Source organism: Cygnus atratus, chromosome Z, assembly GCF_013377495.2.
Source record: "Cygnus atratus isolate AKBS03 ecotype Queensland, Australia chromosome Z, CAtr_DNAZoo_HiC_assembly, whole genome shotgun sequence".
NCBI classification, from domain to species: Eukaryota; Metazoa; Chordata; class Aves; order Anseriformes; family Anatidae; genus Cygnus; species Cygnus atratus.
This window is the reverse complement of record NC_066396.1, coordinates 35,520,112-35,542,093: the sequence shown is the minus strand read 5'-3', so window position 1 is coordinate 35,542,093 and position 21,982 is coordinate 35,520,112. Positions and strand designations below refer to the sequence as shown.

Sequence of the window (21,982 nt, the reverse complement as noted above, 5' to 3'; positions counted from 1 at the left end):
ATTTGGGGTACTCTACAGCCTCTAGTGTATTCAAAATATGGTCATTATAGAGCATTTGCTAATAAATTTCAAAGAAATCACAACATCTGATTCCAATATTTATTTTTCTATCATTTTCCCAATTTAACATTTTTTCTCTATTTATCTAAAATGTAGTTGTTAAAAAAAAATACCCTACCACAAATTTGAGGAGAGAACATACAATGAAATTTGTCCTGTTTTCTGATTCAAGTGTGGGTCCCTCTATACACAGTATTTCCAATAGAATACCTGTCTGCAAATATAGAGCTGACAGGAATGTAGAAACATGAAATATTATATATGCAGGGAGCTAAGGCCACTTGGACAAAGCTGATAGAAGAGAACAGACAAAGAAAAAGCAAAGCCCCAAGCAGAAAAGCACGTGTTATGAAAGAAAATTACAGATGCATAATTACATGTTTTTGTGCTATTCAAAATGGTCCAACAGTAAGTCGGCTACTGCAATATGAAGGAGACGTATTTAACAATGGAAAAATACATACTTTTTCAATCAAATGTAATCAACTTACAAGATTTTAAAAGTAATGAGATGTCTCTCAGATATGGACAACCAGGCTAAAAGGTTCACAGTTGTATATTGGTAGAAAGAAGAAATTTAAGTTAACGGAGCAAAGCATCAAGGAAATTAATTGCAAAGCTACATGGAAAGTCTACAAATAATGATGAACAACCAAACACAGACAAACAAAACACATTTGTAAACAAAGCCAAAACTTTCACCAGAACATCTTCGACAACAAATAAACATTGCTAGACAAATTAGATCATTTTTTAGGTTTATTTAAACTCCAAAAGATGTTCATGATGAATGAAGAAGCTGATATGAACAGCAGTAGTGGACCCCAAAAAACTGTTACTCCACTGTGCTCAATCTGTTAGTTCAGAGTACCAGATATGAAGACGCCAGAAAGGGCCTGAAAAAACTGTAGCAGCAATTTGAAAAATAAACAGCAACAAAAACATACAAAAGAAAGGAAAGAGAAAAATACAATTAATAGGTTTAGATATGCAAGTACACATGTTGTATGCAATCACAGTATAGTGACCTTACATTTCACTTGCTTTTTCCTTCAGCAGTTCTAATACTCTAAAGCTTGTTTTCTAGCATACAACAAAAGGTCCGTCTACTTCACAGACTTTTGGATTAGATACTGAGAGATCAGCTATTTTTGAAGGTGCCTTCTTCACATTATTAAGTTGTAGCAATGTTTTGATACATGTTTTTCATTGGACAAGTGCCTTAAAACATGGTAACTTCCCTATGTTTTTCATTTGCTTTCTCTGTTGACTTCTTATCTGTTTTAAGCAGATAGATCCATGTACTAATTTGTTTACCTGTTAGTGTTTTCATCTATATACCAGTTCATACTTTACTACAGAAGTGTTAAACGTCAAAGCCACAGAGGTCTTTAACTGAGTTAGGAAGAAACATGTCCAAATTGAAAAGGACAAAACACTAACAGTTAACCAATTTTTAACACAGTTTTTGTTGATGAATATACTGAAGCCAGTATAACAACAGTCTTTGGTTAAGAAATTGATCCAAAGCATTCTGGAGCTAAGAGCAGGAGCATAACATTTCCCACTGAGCATTTCAGAATTGCTTCTTTTTAAGCTTATAAACATACATAGATGCCTGCAATTAAATCAATATAGAATATGACTTCAATACTATATTGATGTAAAATAGCAATGCCTTTATTAGTACTAGTAATACTAGGACTTGATCTTTTCTCTTTGTTGCTAAAGCCATTCTCACAACTTAGCTGTTACCATCACTTATTCCTATGGGACACAGTCTCTACCAACCAACTAGAATCAGAATCCCTGATTAATTCCTGAAAAACAAATCTAAAATACATCTCATCAGGCCAGTGCAATTGCTACTGGTTCAACTACAACAAAAATAAGGTTAAAATTCTGACAGCATAAGTTTGAAGTACACAGCTCTTTTCAATCAGTAGGAACTGTTGCATTATCTACCAACTCCAGATGGCTGTATGGAATATATTATATCCACTCGGTTGCATACAATTCTAAAATATCTCTTTTAAAAGCTGTATTTCTACTTTATTTTCACAACGCAAAATAGGAATTTGTAAGATAAAAGTTTTCAACTTTGGTTTCAGCAAGCAAACATTATTTAGCAATATATATATTTTGCCAGTTTTGAAATCTACAGAGATCACAGAATCACAGAATTACTGAATCGAAGGGGTTGTAAGGGACCTCGAAAATTCATCGGGTCCAACCCCCCTGCCAAAGCAGGTTCCTTAGAGCAGGCTGCCCAGGTAGGCGTCCAGACGGGCCTTGAATATCTCCAGAGAAGGAGACTCCACAACCTGCCTGGGCAGCCTGTTCCAGTGCTCCGTCACCCTCACCGTGAAGAAGTTCTTTCGCATGTTGGTGTGGAACTTCCTGTGCTCCATCTTGTGGCCATTGCCCCTTGTCCTATCCCCACAAACCACTGAGAAGAGGTTGGCCAAATCCCTCTGTCTCCCACACCTCAGGTATTTATACACATTGATGAGATCCCCTCTCAGTCTTCTCTTCTCAAGGCTGAACACACCCAGGTCTCTCAGCCTTTCCTCATGGGGAAGATGCTCCAGGCCCCGTATCATCTTTGTGGCCCTCCGCTGGACTCTTCCCAGGAGATCCCTGTCTTTTTTTGTACCGGGGAGCCCAGAACTGGACACAGTACTCCAGGTGAAGCCTGGCCAGGGCAGAGTAGAGGGGGAGGATCACCTCCCTTGACCTGCTGGCCATGCTCCTTTTAATGCACGCCAGGATCCCATTGGCCTTCTTGGCCACCAGGGCACACTGCTGGCTCATGGCCAACCTGTTGTCCACCAGGACCCCCAGGTCCTTCTCCTCAGAGCTCCTCTCCAGCTGGTCGTCCCCCAGCCTGTACAGATACATCCGGTTGTTCCTTCCCAGGTGCAGGACTCTACACTTGCTCTTATTAAACCTCATCTGGTTTCTTCCTGCCCAAAGATCAAGGTCTTTTTTCATTTAAAAGGTTATACTTATTTAAATGCTCAAGGAAACTGTGTCATACTGACTGTGACAACACACTTTTAATAAGGTCTTTATATCCCAAAAAGCTTTGACACCAGTTGGTCCTGGAATTGACATAAATCGATCAATGGCCCCAAGTAATGCTACATGAGCAAATCAATGCCTAAAATTATTCTCATAATTACCATGTTAATTTACACATTGTATTGTTATTGTTTATACTACAATAAAACTTAATGGCTACAAGACAGACGAAAGTCTGATGCACTGTAGCTACGTATAGCTTCAGTCTTGCAGTGGCGAAGATCTCATAGCAGAAGCCACTTATGGAATAAGAAAATTTTAAGCTTTACTGTGCTTTATACAAAACAATAATGTTCTACTGGGTATGGCTGGGATGGAGTTAATTTTCTTGTAGAAGCCCGTATGTGCAGTGTTTCGGATTTGTGACTAAAACAGTGGTGATAACCACTGATGTTCTAGTTGTTGCTCAGCAGTGCTTGCAGAGAGTCAAGGTCTTCTCTGCTCCTCATAGTGCCCTGACAGTGAGGAGGCTAGGGGTGGCAAAAGAAACAGGGAGGACAGCCAGAACAGCTGGCCCAAACTGGCCAGAGGGCAATGTAACATACTCAGCATTAAAAACTGAGGGAGGTGGGCAGGTCTGGCAGGTAGCTGTTGCTGGGCATTGGTCTGTATACCTTGTTTTGTTTTTGTTTTTCCTCTCATTCCTTCATTCACTAAACTGTCCTTAACTCAGCCCATGAGTATTCTTGCTTTTGTTCTTCCTGTTGTCTTCCCAGGCCCGCTAGGAGTGGGGAGAGAGCAAGCAGCCGTGTGGTGCTTAACTGCTGTCCAGGGTCAACCCACCACAAATACATAGAACAGTATAACATACAGAACAATTCTGTATGTTGTATTTGGTGTACAATTCAACATGAAAGTGTCTTTAGGTACAAGTAATGAATGCGTTCTTAGAAACTCACTTGTCCTGTAGACTGGGATGGTGTAAGGACTCCTATACCATTACACCAAAAAGAAATAGAAAATCTTTTCTGAAACAAGCTTAGCTTCCTAAACAAACAAAAGTACTGTGAATATGTAGCAGCTGTCCGCAGAACGATATCTAAATTTCATAGAACTGAATGGTGAGTTTAAAGAACTTCTCTCCTTTAGCAACATAAAAACTACTGCTGGCCAAAGGTTAGGGCATATCCTAGCATTGCAAAAAGTTGAGAGAGAATTACCACCCCAAAGAGCATTTGATAATAGCAAAAACCAAAATGAATGGACAAAATGACACAAAGATGATGAAGTCATGTGTTGTTTCAGCAGCCAAAACAAGCATTCAAGTTTCTGAAAGTTCAGTTATTCGGTCCCTATTTCCTCTCTAAAACTGACTTTCAAAATGCTTTGAATACTAATGTTTAAGCTGATCTCACAACAAGACTTCTAATAATATTTTCTGGAGAAAATAAAAACTGTTCTCCAGTAATTTCATTTTTTAATATTCATTATTCGAGTTTCCTCAGCTACCATCACTTGAACAGATATACCTCTTAGTTGTGTGTGTGTGTGTGTGTGTATATATATTTTGGAAAGGGACAAGAATGTAGGCGAGAAATAAAGACAAGACAGACCACTGCAATAGATTTGTCTGGGCAAGGACTATAACAAGTATCATTCCAACTCCTGGGAATTAGTTAGCCTCAGGAGGTTCAATTAATTCTTATGATCCCCAGAGATCACACATGATTTCAGAGAGTCCAACAGATGCCCTGAAAGCAGAGTGAAATTGTGTACAGGAAATATAGACCAGTCTTATCTTCCTCCTCCAACTTCAGTATTCTGAGAATGCCATTATCAGATATTAAAGTAGTAGTAATTCTTTTAATAACGTAATACAGATCACGTTTGTAAGGTGTTGTGCTGGTTTTATTTATCTAATTTCAGAATGACTGCTGTCACAGTTTCTTCTGTCATTCTAAAATTTATGAATAAATATGTTTAAGCTATAATGGTTTGTTTCTTAGATTTATTTGTACATATTTGGAGGAACTAAGATAGACTTTTACTATCTTTTCTATCAACATAAAAGAAAACAAAAATTGACAAGCTCTAGAATGTATTAAAACACAAACAAAACAAAAATATTCACTCAAGGGAATGTATGAGTGACAATATTATCTAAACGCTAGCAGAGCTTTAAAGTTTCAAAGGCTGATTCAATAAAGAGCTGAAAGGGAGAAATACATCTACTAAAGTAGGTATCCCATTGATATATACGATTTTAAAATAAACAATCTTATGTTGATTAGCACAGAGAATAGCACTCACAACTTCAGAGAGATAGTGGAAGATGAAAGCACACATTGCCTGGAAGAAATGTCTCACCTGATGACCTGTTAGAGTTCCACTTTAAATAAAGATTGAGAAATTGCAGTGTGCACATACAGAATAATGTGATACTGCAGTTGCATCCACAACAAAATTTTCCACATTCATTAACACAAGCAAGTCTGAACACACATGAGCATAATTAAGGATCTAACAGACAAGATCTGAAAGATTAATTGAAGTCATTTAAAATATTACCAGCCTTTTCTACCCTTGTGGCAAAAGCTATCTCCTGTTTGCAGTCCAACATCCCAGCACAATCCTGCCTTCCTTATGGCTCTGAGCTACAGATGGTGGACGGTGAACTAAAAAAAGTGAATTCAGTAACACCCAAAACCCAACTGTAGTAAGAATATCTGGAAAAGATTAGACAGATTTGCATAGTATTGTTTTTCAAGAGCTAAATCCACCACAGATTTGTTGACAAAGCTCTTGAGTCAGACAAACTGAAAAAGGGATGCAGGATTTTAGTATTTGAATGCAAAACTCTATTTCCTGGCAGTTACGAGTGGGGGGAAATGTAAGGCCAAAAAAATCCATTAAAATGCAACACTGAAGAAAAACATGAAGGTACAATGACAGAAATGAGAAACAGTGTTGAATAAAAATTTATAATCTCATTTAGATTGCAAATAAGATTTGAATTTGTGCAACTGTGTGGCTAAAGTTGTGTTATTCCTGCTTGCCATTAGGAGAATTGAGGGGGAAAGGTCTCAGTTAGCTGGAAACTTTTTAATACTTATTTCTCCTCAATACCTTTGCTACCAGTCATTCTATGTCCTCTAACCAATTATCATTCTTCCTTGATTCAAAACCATTGAAAATAAATCACTCCTTTATAAACATTAATTTCCAAGTACAAAATTGACAATATTCTACTGACTGTATTCTCTTAATCAGCTCCAGGGATGAAAAACCATGGTGAAGAATATCATAAATATAACATCCATATGACAATTAAGAAAAGAAAATTCAGTACCTTGTAATATTTCCTAAAAGATAGTATAATTTATCTATAATTTTTTTTTTTTAAAAAAAGATCTAGGTCACAGCTAGTTTTTTATTTTAGATTGTTTTCAAAGCAAACCACATTTAAACAATTGACTTATTCTTGCCAATTACAATGTAGTTTGTATTCATGTAGAGACGTACATACTATTATTAATTAGTAATATTAATACTTAGGAGTGTACTTCCATGTTTTAGAATTCCCTTTGTGATTCAAAATTATTTTTTGCATTTCTAATCAGCTTTTTCTTTCTTTTTCTTTTTCTTTTTCTTTTTCTTTTTCTTTTTCTTTTTCTTTTTCTTTTTCTTTTTCTTTTTCAATCATCCTAAGATAACTGCTTAGTTATCACCCTTTCACTTACGCCTGAAATCTTGCATTAAAACTCTGCTTATTTTCATAGCATTCTTTGTAACATGACTTTGGGATGAAAGAAGCCTCTCTTGTAAAATCAGATGGGCACCTCATTTATAGAACATACCACTTATTGATATGTGATACCTTCAGTCATATATAATATTATAGCTTTATAGTTATTTAATCTTTCCTGTACATTAAGAATGTCAAAAACTTAACTTGTAGGCCCCAATGTTTTCAGACTGAGGCTTTTCTTACATGTCAGAAAATACTCCATAGTTTTCATTGTACTGCTGCTAAATTTTCAACACAATTAACATGCTTTGTGATCTATAACAGGGAAAAAATAATAGTTTTCTCTATAGTAGAGAATGAGTTGAAATATGTATAATCAGTGTGGGATGACAGGCAGAGTATTTCTGTCAAAATATATTGGTTTCTAAAATTATATTTATGTGAAATGGGCAATAATAATAATTTAAAGTCCTATTTACTTCAGCATTTAAGTCCCACCTCATTTACATGAATTTTTTTCCTGCTGTAAATTCTCTGGTTTCAACAGAATTACCTCTGATTTACAAAGGTGCTAGCAAAACTAGCATAATTTCTTTAAAATGTCATATATTACAGTTATTTGCACAGGAAAAAAAAAAAAGGTGGGGGCGGCTGAGATTGGAGTTTTGCACACGTAGTAAGAGATGGCTGGGATTTCAGCGAACTTATTATCTGAACAGTCAGGGCAGACAAAGTCAGCACAGTTATACTGGACACAGCAAACAAAGAATATTCAGGGCAGACCAAGAAATACTGAGGTGAAGCAACACTCTAAAGGTCACATTGCAGGTCAGTGACCAAGATGTGAAGCACACCAGGATCTTCCTGATATTCAATTCAGTGTCTGAGCTTATGCTGCCTTTCTGCAGAAACCCAAACAAAGCATAACAATTCTAAACCAAATGCCCTGTGTATGACCACTGCACAGCTGAAACAAACATGTTTGAAACCTAATTTAAGAGGTCAGCTCTATATTCCTTATACTCTTAAAGAAATTCTTTGAATCAGTTGGCCTCTTATCAACTGTGCATTTTTAAAAAATGCTGTCACTTGTTGCTTTTTATGATTCCATTCTCCTAGAGCTCCTCCCACCTCTCTGGTAGCACTTTCAGCATGCCCTTTGGGCAATCCCCTCAATGCCCACCTTTCTAAACTACCGTGGAGACTTACTTCACAAGGCTTTGTCTGTGGATGTTTCTGTTTTCTGTGCTTGGACTTTCTTAGTAATCTGATAACATACACTGAACATACACATACATCTGAAACATACACTGAACAATTATTTCTGTATGAACTGTTAAATAAATAATTGCTGGAGACCTTTCTCCTCCATTTCAAGTGTTGCTATTTTTCTTGTCTTTTCCCAATAGGTGTTCCTATCAGTTTAAGCTCAGAGTCTTGCATCTATCCCCCACATCTTCCAGTTGTGACATTTTCCAGACAGAATCACTGTTTCTATCTTTCAGACCCTGAACTCAACATTACCTTTAAACTAGGCTCCTTTCAGTACCTCCAAATTATGTACAGAGCTGAAATATCAGACTTCAGAAAGCAGTCTCTCCAAGTCATTTTGTGACAGTGTACTCCCTTCCCTTGCCCAGCCTGGCCTTTCACCTGAAACCCTGCTCAAGTGATAACCACCAGCAGCGACTGTGACAGATGCATATGATTGTGATGGCTGTAACCAGCTCAGTGTGGATTCAGGAGAGACAGATAACACACAATAGCCAAGGGGCAGGGTGAGCAACACGCTTACCTGACCACAATGCTGGTCAATGCTGGACTCGAGCCAGATTTGGAAGACACTAACATCTGCAGTCAGTATGCAAACATAACTATGAGTCAATCATCTTACTCCATAGACAGTGAGCAGGCCAAAAGCCTGTAGAGCTCTCCTGTATGGCAGCAGGCTGCAGGACAGATCTCCTGTAGAGTAGGGATGCCTCTCAAGGTTACACCTGCTGCAGAGATCCTTTGCTCCTTGCAAGAGATTCCTTGCCACAACAGATCCTTGGCGAGTGATTAATAGATTGCTAAACTTTGTAAGCTTCGCTAAGATTGTATCTTAGATTGATTGTGCACATATAATCCTTTAGACATAAACCATTGACCAAGTCAGGGACTAGGAGAGGATTCAGCCACAGCTAGGCTCCTTACTTCTTCAGTTTAAGGAGTTTAGAAAGCATGGGGGTCCACTCTGTACCCCGTGACTCAATGGAAGGATCTCCTCAACCTTTAGACATAAACTGTTCACCAAGTTAGGAACACCTGGGCTGCTCTCTGAGACGGAGTTTAGAAAGCAAGGGTGTCCATTCTGAATCTTGTGACTCAAGGGGAGGATCTCCTGACCGTTCCTCTGACCCTGTCCTCTACGCAGCAGATATACAAGTGTACATTGCCATCCTGAATTGTGTTGAGTTACTGTCTAATTTATGATTAAGCTTTGTTAAATAACTACATTATACATATATAAAAAATGCTGTTTCTCTCTTATGAGTGAAGTGTGTATCATTTCCATCCACAGCATATTTAAAGGAGTTACAGATGGATCTATATCCTTCCAGGGAGTACAATGCAGAAGTCTCAAGTAGCTTGGGAATAGGAAGTGATTTGCAAGTTGGTGAAAATAGTTTCCTGTTCAGATTTAGTATGTTGGAACTGTTTGTACAGTGACTAATATTAGGGGGTCATGGTCTGTGAGGATGCTTCCCAGTCACCATAACAAAAATGAAACCAGCACTATCAAGAAAATTATCCATGTGAGTCAGACATGCACCTAAACTTTGCATGAGACATACATGTACAGTTAAATTGGTTGGATCACTTAATCAATTCCTCCAAGCTGTTAATACAGAAAAGGATATAAAAAACTACTGTGCAAAATATTTTAAGCCATATCTGTTATCATCCTTACCTATCACAGTCATAAAAAAGCAAAGTGAAATGCCATCCTTTTAAAGCTAAAAAGAAAAGAAGAATAAGGAAAAGCTTTCCAAAATCCTTCCATTTATTCTTCATTTTTAGTAATCAAGATTTTATCTATTAAGACATCTACATTATACTCTGTTCCTGGCATACTGTATGCATCACTTACCATATGCCTTCTGTAAACTATAAGAATTCAGCCATTCACTTCATTCATTAAAATTCACAGGGCCTATTATTCTGTTTACAGTCTAATAGATATTCACTGTCACTATTCAGGCCTCTGATTCAATTTGCCTAAATCCCAGACGCAGAGTAATCCTGATGGAGATTAGCTTAATTTATCACCAATTTCTGCATAGAACCAAGAAAGGTTGGTATTTCATAATAAAAGCTGTGGTTCTCCTTGTTTCCTAAAGCAGCACACATAGAGAAAAAGAAGCAGTGAGTGCCTGATTTTTTAAACGGTAAGATTTTTCAGCTTCACAAATTTGCTTTTCATGTCAAGACGCCTTCTCTTAAAGCTATGTATTTTGCAGATAAGAAGACTGGTAATCATCAGACTAGAACACCTCCCTGTAACCATATATTATGCTGATTCTGACTGGACATAGATTGGCAGACTCATCATCTGCTCCATACAATACAAAATAATCACCCTGGGTATACTTTTCTAGGTAAAGTGTTGACAGTTTGGAATGTAATAAATGAAATATATTTACTTTTTCACTTCTAAAGGTTCCCAGTGTGGAATATTTTATAGCAACTTGAAGTCATGTGAAAGGTGTCCACTTTCAAAAGCAAAACTGACAGTGTTGATTTATGAAAGTGATACTATCTTCTGTCATTTGCAAAATGTCCCACTGACCCACTGAAGAAACCTTTGGTCAGACAACACTTCTAAATTGGCATGTTTTATCTACAATTGTGTACTTTCCAAAATAAACCTGTTTTCATCTGCACGACAAAGTGCAGTTCTATATTAATGAAAATTTAGTCCCTTTTTCTTTTTATAATTTCCAAGTATAAGATTTTACAATTACCTATTATGCTTAGCATTTTTAAATGAAGAAATAAATAATCATTTGTATTGGGTTTACATGGCAAGGGTTTGGTGGCAAGGAGGGCTACAGGGGGTGGCCTCTGTGAGCAGAGCCCAGCAGCTGCACCGTGTCAGATCAGGGCCAGCTCCAGATGGCTACAAAAGGGACCTGCTGCTGGCCAGAGCTAAGCCATGGAATGATGCTGCCTGGGCCTCTGGGACAGCAGATTTAAGAAAGGGAAAAAGAAACCTGCTGCTCAACAGCAGCTGGGAGAGAGGAGTGAGAAACAGCCCTGCAGACCCCAAGGTCAATGCAGCAGGAGGGCAGGAGGTGCTCCAGGCACGCAGCAGCAGTTCCCCTGCAGCCTGTGGAGAGGCCCCTGGTGGAGCAGGTGGATGTGGCCTGGAGGAGGCTGCGGCCCATGGAGAGCCCCCGAAGGAGCAGGCCCCGGGCCAGAGCTGCAGCCCGTGGAGAGGAGCCCACGCAGGAGCAGGGGTCTGGGGGAAGCTGCCACCCACCCATGGGGGACCCGTGCTGGAGCAGTTTGCTCCTGGGGGATGGACTCCGTGGTACGGAGCCATGTGGGAGCAGTTCTTGAAGAGCTGCTGCCTGTGGGCAGCCCCCGCAGGCTCAGTTCGGGAAGGACGGCATCCTGTGGGAGGGACCCCACAGGGAGCAGGGGCAGAGAGGGACCGTGAGGGTGTGGCGGAGACAAAGCGTTAGGGACTGACTGCAGCTCCCATTCCCTGTTCCCTGTACCCCTGAGCTGCTCGGGGGGAGGAGGTAGAAGAGGGTGGATGGGGGGAAGGTGTTTTTAACTTTCTTTTAGTTTCTCACTGTGCTAGTCTACTAGTGATAGGCAATAAATTATATTAATCTCCTTATGCTGAGTTTGTTTTGCCCATGACGATAATTGGTGAGCAATCTCCCTGTCCTTATCTCAACCCTTGAGCCCTTATCATCCTATTTTCTCCCCCTTTCCCTTTGAGGGGGGAGAGTGAGAGAACAGTTATGGTTGAGCTCAGCTGCTCAGCTGAGTAAAACCACCACATCACTCAAATGGCATTCTGTGTTTGATTAAAAGGATGGTCTGCACACCTTGGGCGCAGAAGGTTAGAGCAGCAATACTGCTAAAATTAAATCCACAGATTTTGGTAATACATTCACCACTGGAAATGCCCTATGAAGAACATTTCTTACTGTCTAACTAGAGAATTCTGAGAGTGCACTGCAAGGACTTTCTTCTATCAAAACAACTGACTGTAGTTTGACATACAGTCAGTAGCAGTACTTCTATTGCTCTCTTGTTGGAAAGGAACTGATCAAAAGCCGCAGAATATTTTCCAAATATTTGAACCTTCCAACACAAATCATCCCTAATTCTATTTAGTTTCTCTTTTTCTCTCTTCTTCAGATAAAGAGCAAATAGGATATCATCTGCACATGGCCATTCCAAGAAGAACATGCTTCATGGTAATGCTCTATCTTTCCCAATACAGAACAGGTCAAGAGAAAATGACAATGATAAATATTAGAAATTTGTCAAACAGCAGGATTTTTTAACAAGAAAAGGGTGAGTCATTAATTAGGTCCTTTCTTTGTAACAGGAAAACTAGCTTCATATGATAGTTTCAATCAGAACTGCCACTAAAAAGGCAGCCCCAACATCTCTATCCTGCATCTTTGCTCTGCCCCCTTGGTGGTACACTAAAACTGGTGCCCTGCATTTTCAAAAGTTTAACTTAAATAGGTGCATCTTCCTGAGATAGGTCACAGTTAACCTAGCATGATGTTTATGAAATCTCAAGGAAGTTTCATTAGGGCAGAAATAAGCAGTAAGAGTCACTCAGAGGTGGAACTTTTAAAAGAAGTGGGAGTGTTTTACATGTAGTGTTAACTTATTTTAAACTGCATATTAAACTACAGCCCAAGGTAGCAGTGAGAAAATATGCCATGGAAAAAAAAAATGATGCCAGAATAAAGATGAACTGCAGAAAGGTATGAGAGACTGACATATATTGGGATTTAGGGTAAGTTGACTGAATGGCAAAGGACTGGCAGAACATCACTCAGCTAAGCAGAGGTGGAAGAAGGCCTCTGATGTGGATGGCTGCATGTGGCTATGTATCAACCAACAGAGCAAGGGGAAAATGCAACTAGCTTAAGGCCTGCGCTGAGTTGCAGAAATGAGGGCAGATGTCTTAAGAGAATCAGAGTTAGATCCCCAAGTAAATCCACTAAGCTTGCCAAATAAACTGCCATGGGTCTTGATTTTGGCAGTCAATTTTAACAGATGGTTATATGGGAGACCTATCAAGAACAATGCCAGAACAGACCACATGTGAACTGTGCTTCAGGAGTATTCTCTATGGAGAGCAAACACCTTCCAAATCACAGAGGCTTTATGGAAGTAAGAAATGCCCTAAGCTGACTTTAAAGCACTCACTCGCCATCACCTATTTATTACAGCAGTAGTTGAGTATAGGCCTTATCAGAATTTTGAAACATCTTCATCTAGGTCAGAAAATTCTGAGATTCCATACTCATGCAGGTGTTACCACTGCAGACCACAAGTGTGTGTGTGTGTGTTCCTGATGTACAAGTTGAATAAGACAGACAATGTTACTGCGTCTTGAGCTTTCAGGAAGAATCTGTGGCAGGAATACATGGTCAAACTATAAATGAGTTAAAAAAAATAATGCACTGTAATGAAAGAAAACAATTACGGAGGATTTTGGACAGTTTCATAGCAAACTATGAAAACATGCTCTATCCTATTTTCAATGGGCACCCAGTCAAGTTGGGTTCTTCACAGCACTCTAGAAACACCTAAATATCATGAATCACTTTGCAATTCAACCTCTTAGGTGTTTTTTCATCTATTTAACATATTATTGATATTGCATAATTGTACATTTTAGTGTACATCTGGATATCTCAGGGTGTTAGGTCACGCATTTTAAAAAACAATATATTAAAAAGAATAATAACCTTTATCAAATGATTTGCACTTTCTTCAAGGAAAGAAATCAGGTTTATTCAACATAAATTATTTTCCATAACGCCATTCTAAGAAGTATAACTATGCCTCTATACTTTAATAGTTTAAGAATTTAATTTTGTATCAGATTTTCATTATTTTAGACAGAAATTAGGTCAGACTAACTGACCTACAGATATCTATCCTGACTGCCTTTTCTGAATATCAACTCGATATTAGCATTTTTAAACTACTCCAATACTCATGCCAGTTTTGAGTACATACTTTGAATACTTACTCAAAATGAGGATTAGCAGCTAATAAAATTCCTTAACCAGCCCCATAACAGTGTAAGACTGAGAAGTTCTTAGTTTAGAGTACTACTTCTTACTAGAAATTGTTTAAAATCCTCCTCTGCTTATGAGTAGATCAGTCATGTTTCATCATCTTCATATAACATCAGTCTACTTCCTTCCAGATATAGAACACAAATATTTATACAAGATTTCTATCTTTAGACTACTACAGAGTAGCTTTGTCTAGTAACAGTTCATATCCAGTATGTAATATCTATCTTCTTATTAGCATATTTTTAAATCCTACCCTTCTGTGGGGCAGAAAAATTCTTGGCCTTGCTAACCAGAGATTTCATCTTATCTTATCCTCATCTCCATCCACTATACCCTATTGTTACTCACATTTTCAGGTTATCACCTATAATCCATTTCCCACTTTCTTTATTTTGCCTTTTTATTTCTAAATATTGTGTTCTCTTTCCTGTCATACTGAAATACACATTTATAAGGAGCTATCCTCTAATTATGGAGCTATGCTTTTTTGTTACTTAAACGGTTACAGTGCACAATTTTTCATATCTTTTCCTAGCCTAAATCTTCCTTATCACAACGTTGAAGAATGAGCTACTCTGAATCAGCAATGTCAACTATTTCAGGTGCCCTGTTTATTCCCCCTGAATGTGATTTAGGATATAACGCCTGATCCCTATACCACACTCCAACAAAAATGGTTCCAGGAATAACTTACAACAAAATAGATACAGCAACTTTTCTTTTTAATTGTATCTTCCACGATTTTTAGAAGCTATCACTGGAGTTTACAATCTAGCAGTTTTGGTTACCTACCTAAACTCCCAAACTGTGATCTCCATAGCAATGCAGTGCTTTATTGTACATTACAAATTTGTGATTAACTAGTAACTTATCACATACTCTAATTTGATCCAGTGGTATATAACAAACTCCTACCAGAAACCTCTCCTCTAGGTTTCCTGACTTAGCATATTGATCCAAATGCACTCAAGATCCTGTCATTCTGAGTTATTAATGACTCTAGAAACAAGTAATAGCATCTTTTAATGCAGAATGCCAGCTCTATCCTCTGCTCTCCCTCCCAGCTCACAGACACCTCTTTTACACATTCTCCCTAATACTAAAATCCTTCTTGAATGGAACAATTATGTGTAACTGGACAAGTATATACTGGAAATGTTTACATTAAAATTATGTAATATCATCCCACAATGTTTCTTTTTGGCTGTTACATCTAACTGCCATTCGAAATTGAACTTTACCCATTTGCTTTTCTTGTTCAGACTCCTTACATTTTAGTACAGAAAACCTGTTATTTTCTCTTTGCATTTCTTGTTAGACAAATCCAATTTGTTTGTGATAGCCTACATTAGCCTACGTGAGATTTTTTTTAAAAAACTCATTTTATGAAATCTTCATCTTATGTTTATCAGCTTGCTGGTAACCTTCCAATTACCAATTAAACACCACACTCAGATCATTCTGTTTAAAGTTGATTTACAAAGCTCCTCTACCATTAGAATATGGTTCAATATTTCATAATACCAAAGACTTAAGCTTCACCTCAGTTGCACACCTAACTGTAAATATTAGTACTTTATGCCTTTTTCTGTTGTGGAGACTGACAATGTAAATTTTTTTTTCCCTTCTGTATGTGGAACCCTTAACTTTTCCAGTCTGTCAAGTTGATGTGATGCTACATCGTTAGTTCTCGTGTTTTCTGACCTCTGACAATTTGTTGGATACTTACAGTAACATTCAATTTTGCTAAGACACTTCATAATCCCTTTGAAGAAAAATAGCACACTGCTGTCAGTGTCCTTTGCTGAATTAACTCTCTTCTCATATTACAGGGATCCTAGTAGTCATTGTTTATTACTGCTTATGGTCCTGATGCATACTCACACTAGGTTCCAAGAACAATGACTGTCCCATTAGAGAAGCCCCTTCATTCCTTCGAAGTTCAAGCCCTCAATATTCTGTTATTCACTATATATGAATTCTTACTATACATTATAGGTACTATAAGTATTCATAATTCTCAAAATAATATGATTATTTTGGAAAAGGCCAATGCTTCTTGATTCTCCTTCCTTTTGGATCACATACCTACAATCCACTTTTTTAGTTTTTACCTCTAATTGATCCCTACAGGTTTGATTTCAAGAATAACGACTCAATAGTTGCATTTCAAGACCTACTCCATAGTTGCATTTAATTTTCTTAGATGCTATGAGGTATTCCAAATATCTCTTGCCTGTATTTTCTAACGTATATTAGCCATTCCTGCTTCATGTATCAGAGTCATTTTCTTCTTCAGAATGAAATTAAAAACAGGATATACAAAACACACCACAGTGATTGCTACCTGAATTTTTCCACAACTAACTGCTATAAAAAGAAAGAGCCATACTCTCTTCTCTGAAGATCCTCTATTAGCTGAACCTATTCATTAGCAATGTTGAAATGACTTAATTGTTGTAAGTTGAAAAGAACTATATAACGTCATGAGATACATGGTAAAAATAAATAAATAGATAAATAAAAACTGATTTCAATTGATTAATGAGGAGAAGATTACACTTGCACTCAGAAAAATCAAGTCAGGCTTGAAAAATGAACAGAATAGAAGACAAAGGTAAGAGAGTCATACAAATATGTCGAACAGGTTCAGAAAGAGAGAGAGTTTACACTTGATTAAATTTGATCTCTATAAAGAAAAACTTATTTGAATTACTGAGACTAGAGGGAGAACCAGACATCAAGGTCATAGGAAAACTGAAAGCCACCTGGAAGAAGACAGTAGAAATGAGAAAGACTGGACTTCAAAGGAAGAGCTGGTGCAGGAAGAAGTACAGCTACTTCTTATTGTACCATCTTGATCTTCCTATACAGGCTATAGCATGAACTACCTAAGAGTTATTTTGAGGTGATTTACTTGATATACTACAAAATTCTATTGAAACACCAAGGTTTTTAAGTATACTTACAGTGGTATACTGTGAAAAAATTTGTTTTCAGAGAACTTTTCCCATAAATGTTTTGTACCTAACTAAAGCAAGCAGTCTTCTAAGGAACTGATGAACTTCTAAGGTTCACCAATATTTGAATTATACACAGCATTTTTATTTTCAAAATATCTTTCTGCAAAGTAGCAGTAGTCAGCAAAACTGTTATTTGAAATTTGCATGCATATTCTTTTATCCAGGAGAAAAACTACATATTTAGCTTTAGTACCTATATATTATTATTATTTATAGAGAAACTGCATATATATTTTTGTGTGTGTGCGTACAGTACAACCATATAAATGCTAATGAATATTTATGGTTGTTAACAGAAAAGCAGTCATATCATTCAACAACAAATGAAGCATCATGATATTTGCTAATACGTGATTTGTGTCACTAATGCTACTTTTGAGAACAGAAGATCTTTTACTTTCTCATTTTCTAATTTTTGATAAACTTTTCGTTATGGGAGTATGTAAGGTATCTATAGTACAAACACTTGCTTATCTCCTTTTTCAATAATTGCTACGGCTTTTTATTCAATGGAGTCATTCCATATCAGCCTGAATGAAGAGTGAATTGTGGCTCTGTCATCTGTCAGGGTGCTTCATTAAAAAAAATAGATAGACATTAGATTAATTCAGATTTTCCCATACTTAGCCAAAAATAACCATGTAGCTATGGAAAGAACACTCATTTTTTCCTCCTAGAGGAACCATTCTGTATTAGAAGAAAGCTAATCTTTCCCCATGAAAATTAAGTTTCAAAAACACATGCTTGTGGGAAATGAGGTAATTCACATTAATCAACAGATACGAGTTGTATTCTTCAATGTGCTGGAAAAATCTTTTTTTTCAGAGTCATTTACTACACAACAATGTTTTTTTTTTTTCTTGGAAATAAGTATGCTGGCAGCCATGTACAAAAAGATGACCAATATGAATGATGGAATTCTAGAGAAGTCTAGGAAAGAGACCTAGAGCCGTTGACTCTTTCCTGCCCATTCAGGACAGTTCAGAGCTAACACACAGACAGTATATGACCTTCAAAGACTGTTCGAGATCAGTGAATGCAGCAAAGATTACAGAATCACAGAATCACAGAATGATCTAGGTTGGAAGAGACCTCCAAGATTACCTAGTCCAACCTCTGACCTAACACTAACAAGTCCTCCACTAAACTATGTCACTAAGCTCTAAACCTAAACATCTTTTAAAGACCTCCAGGGATGGTGACTCAACCACTTCCCTGGGCAGCCCATTCCAATGCCTAACAACCCTTTTGGTAAAGAAGTTCTCCCTAATATCCAACCTAAATCTTCCCTGGTGCAACTTTAGCCCATTCCCCCTTGTCCTGTCACCGGGCACATGGGAGAATAGACCAACCCCCACCTCGCTACAGCCTCCTTTAAGGTACCTGTAGAGTGCGACAAGGTCACCCCTGAGCCTCCTCTTTTCCAGACTGAACAACCCCAGCTCCCTCAGCCGCTCCTCGTAAGAGTTGTTCTCCAGACCCCTCACCAGCTTCGTTGCTCTTCTCTGGACTCGCTCGAGCATCTTGATGTCCTTCTTGTAGCAAGGGGCCCAAAACTGAACACAGTACTTGAGGTGCGGCCTCGCCAGAGCCAAGTACAGGGGGACAACCACTTCCCTAGTCCTGCTGGCCACACTGTTTCTTATGCAAGCCAGGATGCTGTTGGCCTTCTTGGCCACCTGAGCACACTGCTGGCTCATATTCAGCCAACTATCAACCAATGCTCCCAGGTGCTTCTCTGCCAGGCAGCTTTCTAACCACTCATCTCCCAGTCTGTAGCGCTGCTTGGGGTTGTTGTGCCCCAGGTGTAGGACCCGGCACTTGGCCTTGTTGAACTTCATACAGCTGGAGGCTGGTCACTAGTGGAGTCCTGCAGGGCTCAGTACTGGGGCCAGTTCTCTTTAATATCTTTATTGATGATCTGGATGAGGGGATCGAGTGCACCCTCAGTAAGTTTGCAGACGACACCAAGTTAGGCGCATGTGTCGATCTACTCGAGGGTAGGAAGGCTCTGCAGGAAGAATTAGCCCCACTTGTTCTTTTGCCTTTTTACTTTCACCCAAAACTACGCTTATTTAGGTGAACACTCAAAAGAAAATCCAAATTCAAACCTTCACAAATGTCATGAACTCTTCTACTCTGTCATTGGCGAGCAGCAGCTTCTTTTGAACTGTTTCCAAAGCCTGCCCACTCTGTTTAGCCAAACCATGTAGTTGTTGAGATGCAGCAGTCTCAAGTTCAGTTATGGCACATTCGGTCTCAATCATTTTGCTCTCTAGATTGGAAAGCTTGACATCCTGAAATACATCGCAGAGAAACAGCAGTGACACAATAAAAGCTGATAGGCAGATATGCTAGTTTACAAACAAACCTCCCACAAAATGGTGAATACCACAAAACACTTAAAATGTGATTTCACAAGAAAAAAGTAATTTCATTTGCTGTCATTACATCCATGTTTCAGTATATACATTTCAGTGACGTGAGTGAATGAAATCAGTGACACGCATTAGTATTCTTCTGTTCTTTTTTACCTTTACGTATTTAAAAAGGCTAAGCCAATGACCTTGCAACTTTTCATTTGAAAGAGAGATATGAAAAGGTTCCACAGTAAACTCATCACAAAGCTATTATACCTTTTTCTCCAACTCATCTTTAGTCTTGTGGTACATCTGCTCATAATGAGACTTCTCTTTTGTAGCTACATTAAGCCTTTGTTTCAGTGAGTCAATGGAAGCTTTCTTGTTTGAACAGTCTTCGTTCAGTGACTTTAGCTGAAACAAAAGCAATTTCATTAATACAAATAAAAATTAAAAATAAATAGAAATAAATAAAAATAAATAGAAATAAAATTTAAAAATAAAAATTAAAACTAAAACAAGCCTATACATACTGCATAACATACCGCTCTGTATTACATAAATTACTTGATTAAAGTACCTTTTTCTGAAATTACAAAGTCTACCGCTGATCAGGTAGAGATCAGTTTCCACACACATTCCTGTAACATAAAGCCTTGACTTGTATGAAATGTACAGAAAATCTCTTCATTTGCAGGGTTGTTAAGTTTAGAAATATTTTACTGTCACAATGAATCCAAATGTGAATAAACCATAGCTTCTACTGATTTCTTGTATCATTCAGAGGCAAAATATATTAATTAAAACCTAGCTGAGAAAATGGTAACTGTCTACAAGCTAACAGTCTCTACAACCTCTTAGATAATTATTATATTTTTCCATACAATGCAAACACTGATTCCAGATGAAATGAAATAGACCAGCACTCCTAGAAAATCATTCAGCTCTCCTAACAATACTAATCACAAAGTTGTCCAGACAGTATTGAGTAACAGGGAATTTCTTTGATCTTCTGCTGAAGTTAATGTGAAATTTATGAAGTTGATTCTCCATATGGAATAATCAAAGTAATGTATGGAATTTGATTCTCTGGAATCTGAAAAACGCAGCAGTTAAAATACTCAAAGAACAGGATTAAAGTATGTCATTCCATTCTAAATCTTGTCTTCAAAAGCAAAACCAGGTATTCCTCTTGTTTCATACTTTATCTCCCTTGCTAACTTATGCTTTCACTCTCTGGCTGAGGTTTTCTTAATAACAGCCTGGCTTTGGCACGGAGGGTAAGAGAGTAGCTCTCTCTAGAGCTGAAAGTGGTTAACGACTTCAAGCAGAGGTAATGCCTGTAGTATAAAGCAAGCACCTGCATTCTAGGATAACAAAAGCAAGCCGGTAAATTGTTTATTTCTATTTTGGGGTCACATGCTGCATAACCTCACAGATAACAAAATGTCATGATCAGGAATGTCATGATTTTCAGGAATTAAAGATGAAAGTGCAATACATTGGTTGAATAATATAGAAAGATGCCAAGACATACTAATTCTTCTGGCTTCCATGAAATTGTCCTAGATTTTTGCAGGAGAAATAATTTGCTATAGAAATTAAGCTCTACTTATATGAATAGAATTACATTAAGTGTTAAAACCTAAGAAGTGTGACTCATTCGTAATATTGCAGTCCAAAACAGATTAACACATTAAACCATTTAAATACTATAGCCAGGAGATGTGCATGGACTTCATTAGCATATGTCAAGTAAAATCATCCTTGTTTCAGGTCTATTGTACTTTATGAACTTAGACTCCGTAAAACTAAATCTCACTACTACTAGATCTCACTACTTAGAGCATGTCTCTGCAATTCAGTGTTCTGAATTCTTCAAATTTTAATTATACATCTAGTGAACATACATACATTAAATTATGCTGAATACATCCAAACTATCCCTATATACAGATTTCATACAAATTACCATGGGGGGGAGTTACACGCTTAAATTAACTGTACCTTGTTTTCTTAAAGCAATATATTAATTTATTATGTATGGTGCGTTGAAATAACTTATGCAAATCCACCAGCTTTTGGTTTTCATAAAATTACAGCTAGCAAAAAAGAAGTACCTTTCTCTCAAGGCTTTCTAATGTTTCATTACGAGCTTTCTCATTTTCTTGATGTGCTTTTAGACGAGACCGTAAGTCTTCTATCAAATGTCTTTTCATATTAAGGTCCCTCTCCAATCGAGAAATCCTAAAAGGGAAGAAGTTACACTGCATGTCACTGTTAGAAAACACTGCTAATATGCAATTTTTAAAACAACTAAAAAGTATAAATGCAGTAGAGAAACTAGGATTCTGTAGCTTTAGAATGCTTTTTAAATACAATTTTATTAAAATCTTGAAACTTACCTTATTCTTAAACTAAAAGAACAAC

At 37.6% G+C, this 21,982-nt stretch overlaps 1 protein-coding gene across 1 annotated transcript in view; it reads right to left on the bottom strand.

Annotated features, from left to right (window-relative positions):
- Nucleotides 1-21,982, bottom strand: part of CNTLN (centlein) — a 207,473-nt gene that overhangs the window by 11,703 nt on the left and 173,788 nt on the right. The window contains 3 exon segments of the mRNA XM_035558564.2: nucleotides 19,304-19,489; nucleotides 19,829-19,966; nucleotides 21,673-21,799. Of these exon segments, the coding sequence (XP_035414457.1) occupies nucleotides 19,304-19,489; nucleotides 19,829-19,966; nucleotides 21,673-21,799 (451 nt within the window).